The 22,384-nt window shown below is 37.1% G+C and overlaps 1 protein-coding gene across 2 annotated transcripts; it reads left to right on the top strand.

Annotated features, from left to right (window-relative positions):
- The first annotated feature begins 216 nt into the window (after positions 1–216).
- BNC1 (basonuclin 1) lies at positions 217–20,603 on the top strand. Of its 2 annotated transcripts, XM_030015300.2 has the most exons (5): positions 217–383; positions 12,840–12,942; positions 13,102–13,337; positions 14,565–16,492; positions 18,560–20,602. In XM_030015300.2, exons 1-5 carry the CDS (start codon positions 375–377, stop codon positions 19,239–19,241), a joined length of 2,958 nt encoding a protein of 985 aa, XP_029871160.1. In that variant the 5' UTR covers positions 217–374; the 3' UTR covers positions 19,242–20,602. The 2 variants fall into 2 exon arrangements, with proteins under 2 accessions (XP_029871160.1, XP_040979535.1); XM_041123601.1 differs by lacking the exon at positions 217–383 and having other exon boundaries at positions 12,774–12,942; positions 18,560–20,603.
- Positions 20,604–22,384: the final 1,781 nt, after the last annotated feature.

Below are 22,384 nucleotides of genomic sequence, written 5' to 3'. Positions count from 1 at the left end.
ATCTCTGTGAAAGATGAGTGTCATGCCCTCTTCAAGCCAGCTGTGAGGGGACTGCCCTGCGACTGGAGGAGCACGCTGGAGCACACCACTCCGGGGCAGCGAGGTGAGAGCTGGCTGCAGAGGTGAGAGGCAGACACAACTTCGTACTGTAGGTCTGGAGAACACCAAGGGGGAGGATCTTATTTCACTCCCCTGTGCACAGCCTGAGCATACATCAGACCTTGAGGTGCTCAGAGTCAGACAAGAGTAAAGAGGCGTGTGATGGTTCTGCCTTAGTACTTGTACAGGCAGGAGTGTTTCCAGTACTTCTTTGTACAACTCACTGAGGGAATGGGAAACTGTTTTATAGCTCTGGAAACATAAGCACAGTAAGAATGTCTGAGGTAAGGAAAGTTCTTTGCAGTTCTATATGAATGTGTATTTTTACTGTGCAACTTTTACTTGTGGTTATGCACTGTGGAGATGTAAAAAATCTTGCAATGGTGTTGTTTTGGGTAATGAACAATGGAGATGAGAGCTGTAGGGAGCTGTACTCTCCATTTCTTAATTACGAAAAGATACTGTGAAAGTAGAAAACTAGTTTATGTAAAAAATCCTGGTTTTCTTTCTGCTGTGCACTGTAAACAACGATGACTTTTCTGTTCTACAGTAAGTAATGTAGAATTGCAGGCTGATTATAATAAGCAGAGCCATCACTTGTGTAATTGTTTTCCAATTGAAGTAGTAGAATGTAAATCATAAATACTTGACAATGTTTAATTGTACAAGTCCTCAGTATACATTAATAGCAATAAAATCTGTGATTTGTGACTCAGATGTGTTCTGAGTCAAGTGTTTTAAGCAGATACATTATCATTATCATGACGTATAAATGCACTGGAGAGCAGACAACAATGTAATTTCACTACGAAGTTCTTTAGAAATTACCACTAAAGTGGAGTCTAATGTATGTCCTTTATATACAATTTATTGTCGACTATTTAGCATCCAGAAAATAAGGCCAGTAATTCTTTTCTTAGGATCAGTCTGTTTGTATTTCGGGGGGGGAGAGCGGGGGGGGGGGGGGGGGGGGGAGAATGAGTGTGTGTTTGTGTGTGTGTATATGGGGGGGGGTCTGTTTTTATAAATATATTTCGCAAATTAAGAGGTTAAATGCATCAGAATACAAGATTTATTTAATTTATTTATTTAATTTATTTTCTTTTTTTTTTTCATCACATAGGAAAATAAACATGGTTTAATTGTCAGCTCATACATAATGAGGTTTTGTTAGATGTGTTTAAGATACAGCATTTTACTTTCTGGTTTATTAAGTGGCCAAATACTTCTAGTCCTCTGTGTAAAGAATCCGTGGTTTAAAAATGAGGAGAGGGCAGATCGCTAACCCAGGGGAGGACTACTGATATAGACAGGCTGTGGTTTATCCTTCTGTAAAATCCTGTGGGTAAAAAGTGACACTATTTCCCCCCCCCCCCTTTTTTTTTTGTTGTTGTCGTTGCTTTTCAGTTTGAATAACCTGGGAGCCAGGCAACATTCTGATATTTTGGAGATGTGGGAGAGAGAAAATGAAATAAACTAGTTTAGTTTTAATTTAAAACAAACCATTGTTTGAAAGGCATTTAGCAGTCAATTTTCACATCTGATCTGAAGTTGGAGTTTATTGTGCTCATTTAGTTGAGATTTGTTGTTCAAGCGATTTCTATATAAATTTTTGTAATTCATGTAACTACTTGGCTTCTTGAACCTCGGGAGTTGATTGTTTGTCTTATCTTTTGGTGAGCTAACTCTGCGTTATGTTGCAAAACCTTGAGGCATGTTGTGTTTCTTCGTGTTCCTGCAGTCTGCAAGTGAAGTCAGCTTCATTAGTTTCATGATGGCACATCAGTGCATGGCTGGTGTTGCCGCTTCCTTCAAGCTACTCCCGGAGCATGATCTGGGCTGCCTTGGTTTGGATAAGCTTGTAAGGATTTGTCAGCCAGATGTGACAAGATTGTCAAGAGGCAAGTAAAGAAGGAGATCTGATATTAATCAGTGCATAGCTTGGAGCCAAACTTTCTCAAATGCAGTGTAGTAACATGTTCTTCTCATTTACTGCTTCTCTTTGTGGCTATAGAACTGCCACTGTCTGAGTTTGACGGTTAAAAGGGATGCCAGCTAATAGTCTTTAATTGTAAGGATACAATTCTAGGTGGGAAAAGATCGTATGCTTCTATTTTCAACATCCTTTTGGAAAATACAGTTCTGTTTACTGCAGTTTGCTGGAAAATATGTGTTACGTTAGACAAGAGTCTCTGTTTCTGTACTTTGGTTTTAAAATACTGAAATTGTGGCTCAGCTCTCAGTGCTGGAGGAGTGGGAGGTGGGGAGCCTCACTCCACTTCAGGTCATGGTGCAAAGTAGGACTAGCATTATTTTTAACTACTAACAACAGTGCGTGTTGGTTTTCTTTTGTTCTAGTGATTAGAACAATATACACTAAAGAATACCCTTCTAATTTCTTCTTTTACAGAAAAGGGAAAAAATACAGACTTTCAAAGAACATATCATGTATATTCCATTACATCTATTTACCATTATGTGTATAATGCTAATAAGTATTCCTTACAATCAATATAATTGTGTATTTCTGTTTGAATTAAACTCTAGAGTTTTTAGTAGTTTGCAGCTTAGTCAGACTTTTCTTTTAACAGTAGGTGAACATGTAAAAAGTAACTAATCTTTTGTTATGGAAAAATGCATTTTTGTTATACTTAATATACAGATTTTTGCTTGCTCAATTTTTTTTAAAAAGTAATTGTTCTGTTTATTCTTTGAACTACCAAACCATCTACAACCTATTCAGAACTCTAAATATAATGGTATCTGCAAACATATCTGCACATGCATGAAAGTTAAATCTTCACAGAAACAGGAAAAATGACTACAAATGGTGGGCCACTTCATGGGCTTTACTATAGCCGAGATGAAATTCTTCTTTCTTAGGCTGCAACAAGGTTTGGCCTTTTGATACCAAATGTCTTGACTTCCAGCTTCCATGCCTGTTCATATTGTTAAAAAATCTGTTCATACAACATTGAGCATGTCATTCCATTTCCAATCAAACAAGCCAGTGATCTATTTTGTTTGCAGTAACAAAGACTTAATTATGATAATATTAAATACACCTCTGATAAGAACAGAAATGTTCTCATTTTATTTTAGATTACAGTTTTTGCTATGTATATGTTTTAAAAGCACTTTTTGTATGATTTGGCATTTAGTAAACATTTTCCATGCAGATTTGAGCTAAAACTTAGGTACGGATCTTGAATTCATTATTCCAGCAAAACATCCACCAAATACAGGGAAGAAAAACTATTGTTTTGGCCCTCTGGATCATCTCCTGCCCTTCCTGGCTTCAGTGGTGCAGGAACTCTCACAGTCCCTATGTGCTGGGCAGCCAGCAGTTTTTGTCCTAACAGATGCTACAGTTGAAGTTTTACAGCAAGTGTCATTACCTTTCTTCTTTTTTGTTTTTATTTCTTATTATTTTGTTGCTAATTGCTATCTAAAAAAATCTGCTTAGGGACTGAAATTTCAATATTCAGACTAATAAAAAAAATATTATTCGGGGAATAAGGAAGAGTCACAATTTCTAACAGACTTCAGTCATTTTAGAATAAAGAACAATGACATTTTCATTCCACAGTTTAAAAACATAGTAGGATTGTTTCTTCAAAAAATAACAAAACAAAACAAAAAAAAAAGGCAAAATGCAAACTTTTGGCTTCAAATTTCAAATATAGCTGATTATCAGTGAGAAATGGTTATTCTTCATTTGAAAGCAGCTGATGTCTGAAAGCCAGTTAAAAGTTTCCTCGCCTGTGTTCAATAAAAAGGAATACTGTTTTAAATTGTGAACTTACCAATGAAGCTTTACTGTTGCATGAAATATTGCATAACTGTAGCACCATAGATAGTACTGTGTGTGTGTGTACAAATATTGTTTGGGTTTAAAATTTATGAACTTGCATTAAATGAAATTGTGTAACGCTAAATATTTCAGAGCGCTGTTACTTTTCTTTTATTCTTTAATCTATGTCTTTGTGCTGTAACAGGAAAAAAGGAAAAAATTTAGGCATGTATATTTTATGGCTTTGAGACTTATGCAGCGGTGTGAGGAGCTGAAAAAGTTAGGATTGTCTTTGAAACGTTAGCTCACCCACATTGCACATATACAACATCTTATAAATTAGGAAAAGAGTTAGAGACATATTTTAAGGGGCTTGCAGTTGATTTATACTAATATTCTTCATTTCTCTGATACTTGTGCATTTGCGTTTATAACACTTATTTCTTGCTAACATAGGGCTTGGAGTTAAATATTTAATTAAACTTCAGTTCATGGATAGGTCTGTAGTTTCAGCATTAACATGGTATGCATAGCATGCCAATACAGATAAATAGTATGTGCGCAATTTATTTGCTAGGTTAAATAGTATCTAGTGCTTTATCATAAGAAATTTCACACCATTTCTATCCAGTGACTTATCTTTACCCCTAAAGCCTGAGCAGTTTTTCTCATCAGTATGCAGCAATCTGTTACTCATTTTTGAAAAGCACTAATAAGCATGATTTTTCCTGTAAATCTATTAAAAAGCAAAATTACTTCAATATCTTGTGATAGACACTGCTTAATACTCAGCAAAATGTTTCTGACCTATGCAGGCTAGGGCAGGTATGCCATGGGAACTGTAGTATTGTAGTCTGTTTCGGAATCAAAAGTAAATCACAACTATAAGATCATGATAATGTGACATTTTTCATCCCGCAATTTGTATTTCTTGTTTTCTTTTCCAAACCAAACGGTAAAAGAGGATCTAAATACATTCCCAAGTTTGACCAAGCTGTCTGTCAGCACACACCTGTTGTTAACAAGTGAGATTAATTGCAGCGTAAGCCAATGTATCTACAAGCATGTTGCTGAACAGCAAAATTAAGTTTTACTGTCCAGTGCTTTTTGTTTGAAGAGTAGCAGTCTGAGTGTGTGTGCTCACACGCGCACGCACACACACACATTCTTTTCTCTTTATAATTATTTTGACAGTGTCATTAACAAGAGTTGCCCTAAGGGGCCCTTTAGGGTAAGTGACATGCATGAGGAGTGATTTTCATCCCACAAGTTATGCCGTGATTAAAGTTCGGCCTTGTAGCATGCTCCCTTTCTCAGAAACGGCTCCCTTCTGCTTCCTCACCCAGCTGCATTGCCCGAGACTGCCCAGAGCTCCTCTCCGTTAGCTGCGAAAGCTGCCGCTGAGCCCGAATTGGCTGTAGGGTTGTGAGTCTGTATTTAGTTTAGCCTCTTATCTCGGCTCCCCACTCTCAGGACTGTTCTGAGTTAGAAAAACTTTTTAACAAAGTGGCGACATGTGGACTCGTGGTCCATAATTCAGTAGCTACCTAAAACTGTCTCTTTAATCCACAAGCATGGTTGATTTGATGGGGTGGTGCCATCGTGTGAAGGTATTACCTAATTTCAATTCCATCTTACTGAGCTTTTTCACTCCCCCCCCCCACCCTTGGCTGTTTTTGAGTATGTTTTAGTTAATTATTACAAGGACAATTAAACATTTTCAGCTCAAGGTGCTCGACTGCACCCACAAGAGAGATTTGGTCAAATTCTATGCCAAAATTGGCTTTGTTCAGCCCCACTGAGGGAGAGGGTAATGGGATAATGCAACTTGCTGCAGGATCTGGGTTGTAAATACTCTGTTTACGTGTATTCTCAGGCTGTGGCTGTTTAGAAGGAGGTCAGGTTTTGGTATCTGACCCCAAATAAACAATATGAATATATACATAAGGATCCAGATAATTAATGGGATGTATTCTGTGGTCTTATCTAGAAAATGTATTCAACTTGTGGCCTTTGTGTTCTTATAGGAGTAAAAATCATAACATAATTTCCCCACAGAGAAGGGCTAAGTGGGAGTTGAGTGGTATCAGCACCAGCCAAAATTTTCAGTGTAATAGGTGTTAAGTTCAACTCCTAAAGACATGTTTGGCCTCTGAAACAAAAGCTTTTTGTCTGGGTTTTTCAAAGGTTCTTGCACCTCCTGAGCTTGGTAGAAGCACACATGATTGGTGTGTATGAGAACCAGCCCAGTTATTGAGGAGCCGTCATGGATTTAGGAACTGCGTTGTGAGTGTAACTTTGTGTTTAGTGGCACTGTAAAAGGCAAGTTGTGACCCATCTCCATCTTTCCCATCTCTGTTCTAGTTGGACTCTTAAGCAGGAGACAAGAATTTTGCTAAATTATTTTACTAATAAGCAGTTTGCCAAATGAATCATCTAGGGCTAGCATTTTAAACATGTCTGTTAATGGAGAAGGTTGGAGCTACTTGGTCAGTGCTGTTTACTCTGTCACAGCCATGTGCAACTTTACTTAATTAAAAGCTCAAAATATGGAGGATATCAGACTGTTTTCTGTATACAACAAACTGTAAGGCTTGTTTACTTCTCATGAAAGATGTTTGTTGTTACTTTATTATGTTTATTAAAGAACTGTATTAACATCAGCTCGTTCTTTGTAAGAAATATTTTTGTGAGACAAGACTGTGGAAATGGTGAGTGCAGCATTCAGTCCAATATAATTAGAAATCTTATAAGGACCTTTCCCTTGTTTTAATCATTTTGTGTAATTATTTATCTTAGTCTTAAGGATTTTTAAACTTTAGTATAGAAACAGCTGAACTTGCAACAGCCAAATGTACTTGAGTAGGCATAAATGTACATGAATGGAAATCCCTTTGTTTCAAGGGCTAAGGTTGTTAAAGGCAGGCAGTGTATGTATACTATTGGTGGTGTGTAACTTACCAGTACAGCTTTGACCTCAGCCATAACTGAGAATCTTAAAGACATGACAGAAGAAAACACCATAATACTGAGCTGAGCATGTGCAAGTTGTAGCATGGGCCAAGTCTACTTTGTGCAGAGTAACACTCAAATTGTCTTTGCCATCGGACCTGTACACATGGAAGTGCCTTTCAGTGTACTATTGCTTGGCGAGTGTCTCCCTTTTCCCCATTCCCTGTGTGTCCTCCCAGCTCTACTTACAGGCAGCAAAGGGTTTCCATATTCTGTCCATCCTCCAGGCATCCTGTTTCCTCATTGAAGTGAGCATGCCAGGAAGAAGAAAATGTCCTTTCCTTGAAGATGCTGCGGCGGCCCTCCTCATGTTCTCTACAGGCAGATGGGATTCATAGCCTTACTAAACTTTCAAGGAACAATAGAGATATAAGATGCCTAATCTAAACTCTAACAGATATAACATCAACGTGCAGTTTAGGCTTAATTCTTGGGCTATGTCTTCAATAAGTGCTTATATTATCTGGAGCAGCCCAACACCTTTTGTGATTGTACTTGGAATATACTAGAATATATTGCAGTTCCAATAAACTGCAGGGAGCTCAACAGAGTACCAAAACCTGAAGCCTGTGTTTAGGAAGAACACACACAAGGGCTAAATAGGTACTATAGACTGGACAGGGTGGATACAAATACATGTGGGATAGATGAAAAAAACCCAAACATTATTGGTGTGATACAGAGAGGCACATCTGGGTTGTGATACAGTGAAAGTAAGGTGGACAAAATGTAAATTGAGAACTTGTTTTAAATCATGACAAAACTGACAGACAGTATTATTTATCAGTGGAATATATCCCTAGGGGAAGTGGCAAAAGTTGCCTGACAAAAAAATGGACAAAGCAAAGCTTTGCTCATTGTACGATGTGGAAAAGTACAGCATTGACAGAGATGCTTAAGATAAGGGGTTTTTAATTTGTCTCTGCTTTCAGTGGTTGTTCAAAGGATTCAAATGCAGAAGTAATCAAATGTAACTGGGTGATGAAAAAGGAAGACTTATTTAAACTTTGCAACCGCAAAAAACCCAGTGGGTAACAGTAAAAACAGGAAAGAAAAATTGGACAGGAAGGCAACTTCGCACTCACGTATAGTTACTGTTTTCTTTACTGAAAGATGCACACAGATTTGGATTTGGCCTTTGATTTAGCTGTGGGATGTACTTTTAATTTAAGAGATAGTAAATGTATCCATCCCTTTACTTCCCTTGCAAATCTTTTACAACGTGCAAGCAAGAAAATATTTCCTAATAACCAGACATATGTCCCATGTTTAATTTATTTCTACAAACCAAAAAGAGAGCTTAATTTCTGTGAATTATTCTTAATATGTGAGAACATTTTTACCTGTACTCTAGGAAGGAAAAATGCTTTCATGTTTTAGCTGTTCGGCAGACAAAAAAAATTCCTAATACTTCACAAATTTTTCTTCTTCCCCTGTTATAAATCTTGCCTCTTCCTCCACAAGTGTTCTTACTATGGAGCTACTGCAAGTCTATTCTGCAGAAATGGGACACATCCCAGTTCTTTCCTGTAGGATACGTGCTCACCGGAGCACATATTTTGCAGGGTTACATATATTCAGTGGGGCATATATTCAGTGGGATTACTTTTTCTGGGAAATGAAAGTGATATGGCTTGTTGCTAGAAGCTCTCAATAAAGGACATGAAAAGCGGTATCTGTTATATCTCATCTAATGAAAGTTTCTCTCACACATTTCTTTCATGTAACTCTCTTATTTCTTCTTCAAACTTGCATTTTAAACTGACAGGAATTTCTAATCCCTGCTTGCAAAAGATATTCCTGTAACGTGGCATCAATGACACCATTTTGTCAGTAATCCTCATAGCAAAGCTCTCATGCTCTTCATGTGATGGCAGTAGCTTAAAAAAAAGCACTTTCTAAAGTGAGGGGTAGCTTTGTGCAAAGAAGACAGGGGGTTTTTTTGGATGCCAGAAACATGTGAGGGTGCTGACCTGTACATTACTGACACTAAATACTACCAGGGCAATCTGGGACTTGTTCTTCCATTTTACTGGTGTCTGCACTTGCAGGTCTCACTGCGTGCAGAGCGCCAGACCAGCTTTCTAGCGTGAGCAGAGATCTCTTAATTTGTTTCCCAAGCTAAAGTGCTGTCAAACCAGAATCCACTTAATACTGAATGAGATTTGATACAGTTATACTGCCCTTCTTCTCTTGCTGCATTTTTTAAAACCTGCTGTTAGTATGTTGCAAGTGAGCATATGTCCCAAAAGGCTTCAGGAGAGCATAGGTGATCTCAAACTTATTTTATGAAACAAAGCCTGGTTACATACAGAGAATCAGAATGAACTTGTCCTATTAGCTTGTTCTTTTCTTCAGCTGTGAAGGCTGCGAGTGGATTGCAAAGAAACATTTGGTAACTTTTGAAGAATAATCGAAGCAACATCAATATCTGGCAGAAAAGATGACAGCAGTCGTGACTTTCAGGCAACAGATATTAAGATTTCTTTTTCAGTGGTTAGTAGTTAGATGTTATTCAGTGGCCAGTTTAATGGTTAATCTGTTTCTCTTGTAATAAGGAATCATTTGTATTAAAAATCTGACATTCAGATTCCCACAGTCATGCTGGTAAACCACAGAAAATTTTTATCAGAATTTTCAACTTTATTTAAAAAAAAATGAAGGAAGTGTTGCTGATAATGGATTTGGAAAGATCCATTTGTGATGGAGAGAGTGACCGGAAAACAATAACAAGATCCTTGATGATAGCAAAAGATTGAATTTTTTTCAACATCTGCCTTATGTTTCTGGAAAATGAAACTAAATAATAAACATGAATGAAAGGATTGCACTTTAAAAAATTTCCACTTTAATTTCCATCACATTTCCAATCCTTTAATTATGATTTTGAAGCTTTACGTGTATGCAATATATAAAGTTATTCCTTTGTTCTGTAGAATGAAATTGTGTGTACATTCCTCTTGTTGGGAAAATAAAGCTCATTAAAAGACTTGATATAATTACAGTACCTTAGAATAGGCGTATTAAGGATAGTAGGATTAACAGGCAAAAGACAAGCATATTAATCTCATGAAGTTTTGCTAAGTTTCTCTTCATTAAACTCTGATATAAGTTAATTTGGGAGATAATCAAAGTGCATCTTTTACAAGTGCCTTTTTAAGTTGAACAATGAATGAAGATTTAAAATTGTGCCTCCCTGATTATTTTAAAAGTTAATTTTGCCATGTGATATGTTCTCTGTGACTATATTAACACAAATGTTGCTAGGAAAGTTTTAGGAGATGCAGACTCTGACAAGCACAAATGAAAGGAAATGCTACCAACCTGAAAATCACACTTGTTTCTTCTCAGGGATTCTTACAAGAGTTTTTTAAGTCAGTGACAGATCCCTGATTTGAGGGTATACCTTTGATATGTTAGCAGTATGCAAGCTAACTACATCTAAGTCTGGTGTCCAGAAGCAGTAATGTATTGACTTGAGAGGGGATCAATTCCATATTTAGAATAGAAGGGGAAGTCTACTCCCTTTCTAATAGCCACTTTCATATATGTAAAACAAAATGTCCTCCTTTTGCTTTCTCTGGTTTTTGCACATGCAGTCTTCTACACATATACAGGAAGACAAAATAAATACATGTACAATAGAGAAGAAAGGTCTCACACAAAGCTATGGAATGCAAAATTTTGTGCGGTGTATCTTTCTTGTCTAAGTACACAAATTAAGAAAAAAAAAAATAGTTTTAAAGGTCAGTGACTTGTGGAACATGTCCAAAGGAAAAGGAATGAAAAAAAATTTGAAATCTCAATTAACTTATCATCATGACAGCTTTTTTCATTGTGCATATTTCTGTTACTTCTTGCAGAAAAAAAAGGAAGAACTCTTTCATAATTTTGTCTGGAGGGTCTGCAAAAGATGCATTCATGGAATGCACTGTAGCTTACCGAACCTAGCAGGGTTGCCTATGGAAGGGGTTCGGTCTGTGCAAGTCACAGAATATTATGTATGTATGTAGAAGACTTGAACTGCATTATTGTTTGAATTCTTGCAATAGAAATGAATCAGCAGACAACTACACCTTTTCCCCCAACCTTTCCATAAGAAATTTATGGCTTTTTATTGTTATATGAAAGTATTTTAGCATCTAAGTGAAAATATAACCTCCATTAAACTGAAGCAATTCACACTGCGTAGGGTATTGATGTGTATTTTATGACTTTATGGGGAGCACAGAGCTTTTCCCAAGAATCAGTATTTTGCAATGGCTCCTTTAAAAGATTAAAGGCAAAGTGGTTCAGAGATTTCAATAGCCCTGTTGCCACTTGTTCCAATCCTTCAAATAAAGATGAATCTCAGCATCAAGTCACTGCAGTTTGGAGATGTGCATGTAAGCTAACTCCTTGATAAGCCAGCTACTGAGATTTAAAAATCTCAGTCCAAATCCAGTCATGTAAAGCCCTAGGCACCCAAATATCCTGCACATGCTTGTTTGTAGTAAACTGTTGTATGTCGTGTCTTCTGCCCTGAGTCAGTCAAATTCATCAAGCCCAAAGAAATTCCCCTTGCAAACCCCAGTGAAATTACCTTTCTCTCCTGTCCTTTTCATTTTAAACATTTCCTGCATCCATCTTTCCTAGCCTTATTGTCTAAAAACTTGCTTTTTCGTATGTTTTCCAAAAGTGCCAATGTGGGGATGCCTGCACTGAAAAGACATTACTTTTTTCTTCAAGTCTTGTCTTGCTTTTCTGTGGGTATTAATAAGTGGTGGAAGTCCCCATTTTGCATAAGACCCTAGGAGCAGGAGTAGCAGCCAGCAGTGGGCATAACTTTGCCTTATTTCATATTTGCCTCTCTGTACTTTAAAATGTAAAACATTTTGTTTTAAAAACAGAAAAATGCAGACATGCTACAATTGCATAATCTAACTTTTTTTTTGTATTCCAGTGCAGACTTTCTGCACATTAATTTCTTCACTTTCCCTCCCTTAATAAATATTCTATTTATGCAGGAACTATTCTCAGTATCAGATCTAAGCAATACAGAATCATACAAATGCTTTGCTCTGTGGCAATCCCTATGGAGCTTTAACTAGGACCTCAAAGTTGTCTGTCTGCCTTCTGCAGCAGATGGGCACATACAGAAGAAAGCATATATTCCAGGAAGTAAGTTTGTATTACACTGTTGATTAGGAATATCTGAATACTAATTTGATTTGCATTATAGATGACCTTGGTGAGAATAAAGTGATGCACAAATTGAACTGTGCAACTGGTTGCTGTCTGTTTGTGTGCTCTGTTTTGCCTATTCCCTTTCAAGCATTTCCCTTACAAAATGTGACTGCTATAGTCTTTGAGGAGTTGGAGTACTTTTTGGTGAGCTTTGTTACTGAGGAGCGTTGGTGAACTCCCATATCTGTGACAGGATAGATATATTCTGTGTGGATACTGCTGTATGTAAGGGATAGCACCTATGCAGAGCTAATGCATTGCTCATTAGAACTTCCTATATTGCAGTATGGAGTTCCAGCAAAATTTCAAGAGAGTGGGACTTTCATTTGTATGTCTTTGTTTTCAAACCTTCCTGAAAAAAGTGATCTTACATGAAGATCATAGCTTAGATGAATGCACAAGAACACGTTATTATTGTTATAAAGGTTCTTCAGCCTAAATAAATCCAGAAAAGTGCTGCTACATATGTCACTAAATATTTTGCTTCCATAATATTCCAGTGTTCTACTGGTGACCAGTTCTCTTTAAAGCAGAGGTAGTCTTGCATAACTCAGGTTTGCCTGCATTACTTATATTGCACATTGATAGGTATGTGCTGGTATGTTAACTCTGTCTTCATATGGATTTTATGGGTGTATGGTACATGTATAGTCTGCACACTCTAGGTGGTGCTTATATATTACCTGTCATGCTTTCTATTGATTTCCAGGCTATTCGATGCACTCTTGTGAACTGTAGTTGTCAGTGTTTCAAACCTGGGAAAATAAATCAGCGACAATGTGACCAATGCCGGCATGGATGGGTAGCACATGGTAATATTTGTTCTTACAATCTATATAAAACCTTTTAAGATACTCCTCACTATAGCATGCTTTTTGTGTCACCCCTCACACACCCCAATATTAGTTGCATTCAATTTTATCTACCTCCTGTGACTCAAATTTATTTACGTTTTGTGATTTTATTTTCAGCCCTGAGCAAATTACGGATTCCCAACCTCTACCCATCAAGCCAGGTAGAAATAGTTCAATCCAATGTTGTCTTTGATATCAGTAGCCTCATGTTGTATGGAACCCAAGCCATTCCTGTGCGCCTTAAAATTCTGCTAGATCGGCTTTTCAGTGTTCTGAAGCAGGAAGAAGTGATACAAATTCTCCATGCTCTGGACTGGACACTACAGGATTATATACGTGGATATGTGCTACAGGTATTTAAAGGGGCTTTTTAAATATAAATATGATGGCTATGTAGTATTTCATAATGTTTTCTAGCTTAATCTTATAAGTGGTTCACAATGTGTTAGCAGTATGGTACATCTGAAAGGCAGTAATAGACTTGTACAAGCTTAGTGCCAGAAAAGAAAGGGTGGATTTTTGGTCATTGCTCTCTTTAGTCAGACTTAACTGAAATCTTCCTACTTTGCTCAAATCTATCACCAAAGGTAAGCCCAGATAAGAAGTTACTGGGAATGTATCAAACTAAAGGCTTCAGAATTTGCTCTAGTGTCTATTTAAACAGTGAGTTTACATTTGTACAGCAGAATAATACATTGATAAATCAACTTGCCATCATTTTAAACACCAGGGACAATATTCATCTCTGGTGTCATGCTACTGATATTACTGGAGCTACATCAAGGATGAATTTGGCCCTATGTGCTTACACTTATGTTAGTCCTTGCTACTGTGGAAGTTACCTTTTATGTAAAGTAACATTATGATCTTACATTATGACATGAATCAATATTTAATGGTCTTGATAATCTTGCTTTTTAGTGTTAGGATTAAAAATATGGAATCAATTACCTTGAACCTCTACCACATGAAAAATTTATAATGTTACGTTCTTCATCATCTTAGAAACTCTTACATGCACTGTGAAAAATCTCAGTAGGCCATCAAATACATGTTCTGTGATAAAATATTTATTGTAGTTATTGGGAAAAGTTAGGCATAGCTAGTTTGAAAGAACTCCAACACTCTAGTGTAATTACAGCTGTGCTCTGTGAACACTGGCAATAGATCAATACAGGTTCATTTGTTCTCTGATCTTAGTTGCTTGGAAGGTTATTAAACTTGCAATGAAAAAATACTTGACTTAAATGAGGAGCTAAATCTTGGTCTGATTGCTCCATCTCCACTGTCTGTACTTACACGTTACTAACTGTTGTTCAAATGACGTGTCTTAATTTTGGTGGAAAAAATAGTTTATTGGAAAGTATTGCTGTCAGTTCAGAAAGAAATAATATCACCAATGTGGTAAATTTTGGAAGAAAGTATCGCAGAATTGGCATTAATCTCTCATTAAATAGAATGACTTTATCATTTTGCTAGAGAAGACTTTTTAGTCCCTGAAAAAAATGAGAGATTCAGGGAGAGGGGTTTTTTGTTTGCCTTAACTAATGTCTGACTCATTTGAATATTTTTGGCTTTAGGATGCTTCAGGAAAGGTGCTGGATCACTGGAGCATAATGACCACTGAAGAAGAACTGGCTACTTTGCAGCAGTTTCTTCGTTTTGGAGAAACTAAGTCCATTGTAGAGTTAATGGCAATTCAAGAGAAAGAAGGGCAATCAATTATAATACCACCACCAACTGCCAATTTGGATATTAGGGCATTCATTGAGAGCTGCAATCAACACAGTCCTAATTTTTCTGCTTCCTTGGACAAAATGAGTCCCACCAACATTCATCCCTTTGAAAATATTGTAAATAACATGGCTTTCATGCTGCCATTTCAGTTTTTCAGTCCAGTGCCTCCACCTTTGATAGGTTCACCACCAGAAAGACATTTGATTGAGCAAGGTCAAGACCATAGCAATGAAACTAAACAAGATGTTCAGATGCCATTTTCTGAAAGCAGCTTCTTAACTTCTAGTTCTGCACCATTTCAAGTTGAAAATGAGAGCAGCATAAATGGTCCAGATGTCACTACTAAAACAGAAGATGATGCCCTTTTAAGTGATTCCAGTTCACATAATACAGCAGCAAAGCTTGAAATGACAGCACTATCTCCAGAAAACAAAATGAAATCTGTTGAAAAAAATGGCGCTGGGCCAAGGAAAGGGCGTGTTTTCTGCACTGCATGTGAAAAGACATTTTATGACAAAGGTACTTTGAAAATACATTACAATGCTGTTCATCTGAAGATAAAGCACAAATGCACAATTGAGGGCTGCAATATGGTATTTAGCTCTTTGCGTAGCCGAAATCGTCATAGTGCAAATCCTAACCCCAGACTCCATATGCCAATGAACAGAAATAACAGGGATAAAGATCTAAGAAATGGTTTGACCATTGCTGGACCTGGAGATAGTAAAAGGACAGAATTTACAATTTTAACTCCGGATAGCAGAACTATTACCAGCTATGCCAGCTCCTGTACAGATTCAAAGGGTCAGGCTGGATTTCCCAGTATTGGACAGAATGGTGTCCTCTTTCCAAACCTGAAGACAGTACAGCCTGTTCTTCCTTTTTATCGTAGTCCAGTCACACCAGCTGAGCTTGCTAATACTCCAGGTACTCTTCCTTCTCTGCCTCTTGTTTCTTCCTCAATACCAGAGCAGCTTGTTTCAAATGAATTGCCATTTGACATGCTACCCAAGAAGAAATCCCGTAAATCAAGTATGCCTATTAAGATAGAGAAAGAAGCTGTTGAGACACCTAATGAAAGTAGTGATGTTGCCAGTTCTGAAGATGATACACGTCTGCAGGTGGTAAGCGATGGAGAGCTTGAGACCTGTGAGCATAAGATAGAGAAGCGGGTGACCGACAGGGTGGAAAAGCACCCCCATTCAGGTAATTCATGGAAATCTATCTCTGGGGTAGAGGGCCCAAAGTATTTTGAATCTGTCTTTGCGCCAAATAACAAATACATCAAGGATATCTCTGAGAATGAATTGCATCACTGTGAGAAAGAGGTTAAACCAGAAGAAAACCAACCATTAAAAATAGTTTCCCATGAGATTATATATGAAGATCCAAAACACCACCACAATGATGTTATAAAACCAATGACTGAACCCCCCATGTATATTAAAGAGCAGTCAAAGCGCAGGATCCCTAAAAGTGACTGCCCTGAATTGCAACACCACTTGCTGACTGGGGGCTTTTTCAGCACTTTGTCAAACAGGGGTGCTGCCATTCCTTGTTTTGAAGACTCTAAAGATATGGAACATGTCAGTCAACATGCACTAGGGATTCAGAAGGAAGAAAGCCGCTTTCATTGTGACATCTGTAAGAAGACTTTTAAAAACCCTTACAGTGTAAAAATGCATTTTAAAAATGTACATCTCAAAGAAATGCATATTTGCACAGTTGAGGGCTGTAATGCTGCTTTCCCTTCTCGTAGAAGTCGAGACAGGTAAGAAAATTATAAACAAAATTGTATTTATTTTACCATCACAATGGAGCCTAATTTGAAATTAAAATGAGTGTTTGAGGAATGGAGCCTGCAAAGATTTTCTGTGTATCCTCGTATAACAGGTACGATAACTTATCAGAACATTCATGAAATGAAAATCCATTGAAAGAAACATTTCCTTTCCACTAGGCTACAAGGTATTAAATAAAGCCATGAAAATTTCATAACTGATAAAGACTGCAATAGTTGAAAGAATACTTTAGAAGATAAAGGGAAAGCCACAAGGGTATGCATTCAGCAATTTTCCAGTAGACGCATGTGTGGACTTATATGTTTAATATGTACTTTCATGTGTATTTTAAGGTATACAGTGTTCTTTAGTGAAAAAGCAATGAGATCAAGTCAGGGAATCTTCACTTGCCCTTGTCCTTGCTTTACTCAAGGATTTTGAACAGACTGGTGGGAAGAAGCCCATAAGAAAAGCAAGGTTACTCTATGTCAGTACAAAATTAACATCACACGGTGCTAGTTGAACTAACACTATCTGGTGTGTATACACATTGGTAGTGCTTTTATGTGAGATTACATACTAATTCCTAAACTGTATCATGAGCTTGATTCAGTTTACTGTTAGCTGCAGTATTGTGTTGCTATAAATAATTTTATTTCAGCCTATTATGCACATAAACTGAGAAAAAAGAACTGAAGCTTTATTGTTGACCATCAGTTATGGATCTGAATTGATAAGTGGTAGATAACAAACCCGCTAAAGTGCAACTAAGTGTTGTTAAGATTTCTAACTCTTCTGTAACAGTGTTACAGCAGCTTTTGGCTGCAGGAAGCATGCCTGGATAGTAGTTCAGAGTGACACAAGGTTTAGATTGTCTGTAATCTGCTAGGAGTACTGGAGCCAGCTGATGCAGTCCAGAGAGAGGATGAGCCAGTCTCTGAGGACTGGCCGCTGCATCTGAGATGCACAGATTCATCTGCTGCTGGCAGGGCTTCATACCCTGATCTGCTGCCTGCGTCTTCCCAGATGTGAATTCCTCTCCACTGTAATTGTGATATGGGCCACAGGAAAGTAGGCCAGCAGTAAGATTTGCATTCACATGCCACGAATTCCTTCCCACACCAATATATTCAGTTAAGTTTTAACACAGGTGCTTTTGGAAGATGGTTTATTAAAAAAAAAAAAAAGCCAACTCACAAGAAAGTTCACAAGCTTTGTGCAAAACAGTAGTTATTTGGAACAACTCTGCAGAAGTTTCAACACTTTAACATAGAGTGCTGTGACTGCAAGTGCAAAATATTTCTGTGCCCTTTTGAACAGTTCATGGTTTGGATTAAACCATGATGGCAAAGGGAAAAATGAATGTTTTCCCTGTCTTGCAATAAACTGAATCTTCTAGCCAGAGCCTGGAAGTTCCCAGTGAGCTGATTGATAGTATTCAATGAGGAGCAGTGATTTCGTTTGTTTTGGTGGTTTTAAACTGAATCTGCAGATGCCCATTTGAAAACTACAAGTTGCATAAAATGCAGTATTCCTTTCTTCAAGGAAATTCCTGTCAAGGAGAAGCTCTGTACTCATGTGTACAGCTGCATCCTGGCACATGGTTACAGTACTTGAGATCATCAATATTTTTTGCAGACTCAGGTGTCACTCCTTTCCTACTTTGTCCATTGGGAAAGAATCTTGTTTCTTCCCCCCCTCAGTCCATTCTCTGATCTCAGTTCAGTATACAGCTTTTCAGTCTGTCCTCCAACTCTTTTAGGCCCAGCACTAGATCGAGTGGAGCAGACAGCTACCCACAATGCAGGAGGGAATCTGAAACATTGATTTTTGTAGAGTTATTTCTGATATATGCCAGTGCAAGCAAGTTCAGATACCCAGTCACGTGTGTAAATCACCCATGTGCACTCCCAGCGTGGCAGTTGGTCAAATTAGAAGTATACAGTTCATGCATGCTACTAAATATTGATTTTTTTTTTCTTTGTTAATGATCATTATGAAACAGCTGTTAAGTGAGGCGAAACACTTTCTTGCTAAGCTTGTCTTTGTTCTTCTAGACATAGTTCAAACCTAAATCTTCATCATAAGCTTCTGACTAAAGATACACTGGAATTCAACAACCATTTCAATGCAACATACCTCTTGAAAGACATGGCTAAGGAGTTTTGTCAAGATGTCTCTTTAAAACAACATGTTGGACATACTTCTGTAATCTTCAAAGGAATGAACAGAACAGGCAGCTTGGTTTTTCCAATGAGCAAAATTAGAGAACCCTGTTCTGAGAGTTATGGATACGATCCATTGAATGATGGAGCTGTTCTGGATCTAAGCACTACTTCCAGCATTAAATCTGAGAGCAGTGCTCATTCTTCTTGGGATTCTGACGGAGGAAGTGAAATATGCACCATGCCTTTGGATGATAGTGATGAAAGCTGTGAAGGACCCAGCCTAATGCCCAATGATGAACTCTACCAAGACTGTACTTTAATTGAGAAAGCTAATCAAAACTTTACAAATCTACCTTCCAGTTTGCCAATAACTTGTCATATATGTCAAAAAACATATAGTAATAAAGGGACTTTCAGGGCTCATTACAAAACTGTGCATCTCCGCCAGCTCCACAAATGTAAAGTCCCAGGTTGCAACACAATGTTTTCATCTGTTCGCAGTCGGAACAGGCACAGTCAAAACCCTAATCTGCACAAAAGTCTGGCTGGGTCACCAACTAGCCTACAGTAAGATCATGCTGATCTTAATTTATTTCTGCTAAAAATTAATCATTTCAATTAAGGAATGTGTTAACATTAGTTTTATTTAAACTCATTTGACTTCTAGCCCACTCAACAACCATGGTTAAATTCTTTTCTCCTGTGTGTGCTCTCCAGCAGTTTCATTTAGCAAAGCTTGGTGCTGTAGTTTTTGTGCAATTGTTTGGTTTGATGTTAAATAGCTAAAGCTTCTGTAAGGAAAAGAAAGCATCTTAGAAATGGGGGAAATATGGTGACATTAACTAAAGTATTTCTGATACCTGTGAAGTATTACTTGCCAACAATAGGAGCTTCAAATGAGAACCATCATCCCTTGTGTTTACATGTTAAATGAGTTTTTGTGTCATGTAAGAAATGAGTAACGATTGGGGTGAGTTTCCTCTGGTTGGGTTGAGAGTTTTGGGGCTACCATTTCGTTCCCGAGACCATAGTCTGAAGCTGACTTGCAGTATTAGTTGAACGTGGTATTTGCAGTTTACTATATCCCAAAATCCAAAAGATAAAATACAAATTTGGGAAGACTTTACGTACAGTCCAAATCTTCTGAAAATCCTGCAGTTCTTACTCTTTAAGTTGATATTTCACTTGAATAAAGATTGCAGTATTTTGGCTTTCTTGGAATTTAGTACCCTTTGGTTTGCAAAAGGAGGGGCTACCTAACTTGGTAGGGTCGCCTGAATAAATCTCAAACATTCTGACAAATTGTAGTGATAGAAAGAATGAATAGGTTAAGCTAAAATTTCTAAACCACAGCAAATGCATCCATAAAATAGCGGGGAAAAGTAAACCCTTTAATTTAGAATGCACTTTTTGAGTTCCACTTCCAGGAAGGGAAGAGTTTTTGTTAAAAATAGGGGGTGGGGAAGAAAAAAAAAAAAAAAAAAAAGAGGAAAAAAAAAAAACCACAACCAAATATCCAAACTGCTTAAGAGTTTAAAAATGCAATTCTAAGTCTTTGAGAGACAGAGATAAAATGGATGCAGTAGATATCTTTCATGATTCAGCAGTTACTGTTTCTCTTACTGGTGGGGGAAAAAACACGTTGATCTTTGTAACAATAGAAGAATGCTTATTCTCATTCACACCGTTTTTTTATGAGAACATTGTTCATTATCTGTTAAAATGTTTAATATCTTTGTACTTGTCCCTGTAATTAACAGTATTCTGCATTATGTTCTATGCACTTAAGAAGACTGGTCTTGCATTGTATTTAAAAAACACTTTAATATTTAATTTGTAGTCACATCATACAAATGTTGTGTGTGTACTTGCGGTGCATCATCTTTCACTGAATCATTTCCAAAAAGCAAAAGAAATAAGAAAGCAAGTCTTACGGTACCTTTTTTTTTTTCCACTTTAATTCACCACTTGAAATCTGTTGATCAATTCTAGTATGCAAGCATTATATTGACAACACAATCTGTACATATACCAAAGCGCTTACAGTATTTGTGGTTTCTAGAACTAGGCTAGTTTTCCAGTACAACTGGATCTTAGTCTTTATTCATTTTTGTGACCAATCAAAAATAGACTGAATTTCTGGATTTCATATGTATGTAGAAAGAATAGTACAATGCTATTGCCATATGTCTTGATGTTTAACTTATTCTAAAATACTATGGTATTGTAACCATTTCATATTGTATAAAAGAAACAAAAGTGGACTGAATATTTCACTAATTCTTTTGAAAACTGGTTTGTGTGTGAGTATGGGTTATGCAAGGAAAAAACATGACACAGTTGTAAATGTTTGTGCTCACTAGAAATGGTTTCCATGCATTGTGTAAAGTAATCTTCTATTTTTTTAATTTACAGTAGGTTTATGTGATATTTAAAATAATCCATTTGTGCTTGAAGCTGTCAGGAGAAATTACTAGCCTGGGGAAAGTTGTGACATTGCTTTGGGGTTTTGTGTTTTTGGGGGGGGTTGGTGTTCTGGGGTTTTTGGGGGGAGTTGGGTGGTGTGTGTTTGTTTGTTTTAAATGGGAACTCATATCAGTGGAGATCATGGTTTGAAAGGTAAGGGCACAATCATAGGAGACACAATTGCTCCCAGCCTTTTGATAGTATAAATCAATGATTTGTTATCCAGCTATTTCAAGCTCTTTTATATATATATATATATATATATAAACCTATTTGTTTAATCATAAATGGTGTTTTTTTGAAACAGTGTGATGTAAAACTAATGCTGTAATGCCCATTAATTTAGCTTTCACTGTGTCCAAAAAGGAAACACATTTGTATACCCTAATAATTTTGTATGTGTTAATAAAAACAAATACTGATGCCTCTGGTTGATTCAAAAAAGTAGGCTTTTGTGATTGAAAAAAACCCCCTACTATTCTTAATTTTTATTAAAAAAAAATTCTGAAAATATATTCCATCTGTAGAAATGTTTTGACAATGGTACTAAGTTATTCCATAATAAGGAAGTGTCATTATTTTAATGAGCCATTAGAAATAATGTAATGAATGTTGCCAGATATTTTATAGATTTTTTTTTTTTCTTTTCTTTGCACAGTAGGCAAAGGAAAAGATTAGTTTAAACGCCATCAGCTAAACAGAAGGTAAATATCTCATCAGTGAGAACTGTGCTAAAAGATAGATATTTTGGGCCCTATTTATGCTTTGTATTTTGGAAAGGGTTTTTTGTTATTTCTCAAAAATCTGGTCAGGATGGGAGATTTATCAGAGTAGGCTAAGCCCTTAGTACCCCTAGTACAGCATATGTATCTCATGAAGCATTTGTGTAGCTCCCTCCTCCTAATGACCACAATGTGGCTGGACCAAGCCTTAACATCTCCTGTTAGTTTTAAATATGTGTGATGCTTATAGCAGCCTGTATCACATATTCACCACAGATGTTGAGGGAAGTAACCTCACTTCAGAATAGTAGTACCATTATTTTTTGAGCTTTTCAGAGTCAGTCTGGAAAGCTGAAGCAGCTTCCACTGACTGAGGCTCTGTTCCAGAGATGTTTACATCTGTGATGCTGCAAGTATGTACAGTTGGAGGCTCAAATCTTTACATGAGATTTGAACTGGGCCTGGACGTGCCAACCCTTACTACCCACGTATGTTGCTCCATTTTTTTACTTGGTATTTTTTTTTT

Source organism: Aquila chrysaetos, chromosome 5 (genome assembly GCF_900496995.4).
Source record: "Aquila chrysaetos chrysaetos chromosome 5, bAquChr1.4, whole genome shotgun sequence".
In the NCBI taxonomy this organism is placed as follows: domain Eukaryota; kingdom Metazoa; phylum Chordata; class Aves; order Accipitriformes; family Accipitridae; genus Aquila; species Aquila chrysaetos.
The sequence above is the reverse complement of the archived record's forward strand: the minus strand, read 5'-3'. Positions and strand labels throughout refer to the sequence as shown.

Excerpts from the sequence above, each read along its gene's own strand:
- BNC1 (XM_041123601.1), top strand. The coding sequence starts at position 12,774 with ATGTATAGTCTGCACACTCTAGGTGGTGCTTATATATTACCTGTCATG. Across the intron at positions 13,338-14,564 it reads TACGTGGATATGTGCTACAG|GATGCTTCAGGAAAGGTGCT; the intron begins GTATTTAAAGGG and ends TTTTGGCTTTAG. Across the intron at positions 16,493-18,559 it reads TCTCGTAGAAGTCGAGACAG|ACATAGTTCAAACCTAAATC; the intron begins GTAAGAAAATTA and ends TTGTTCTTCTAG.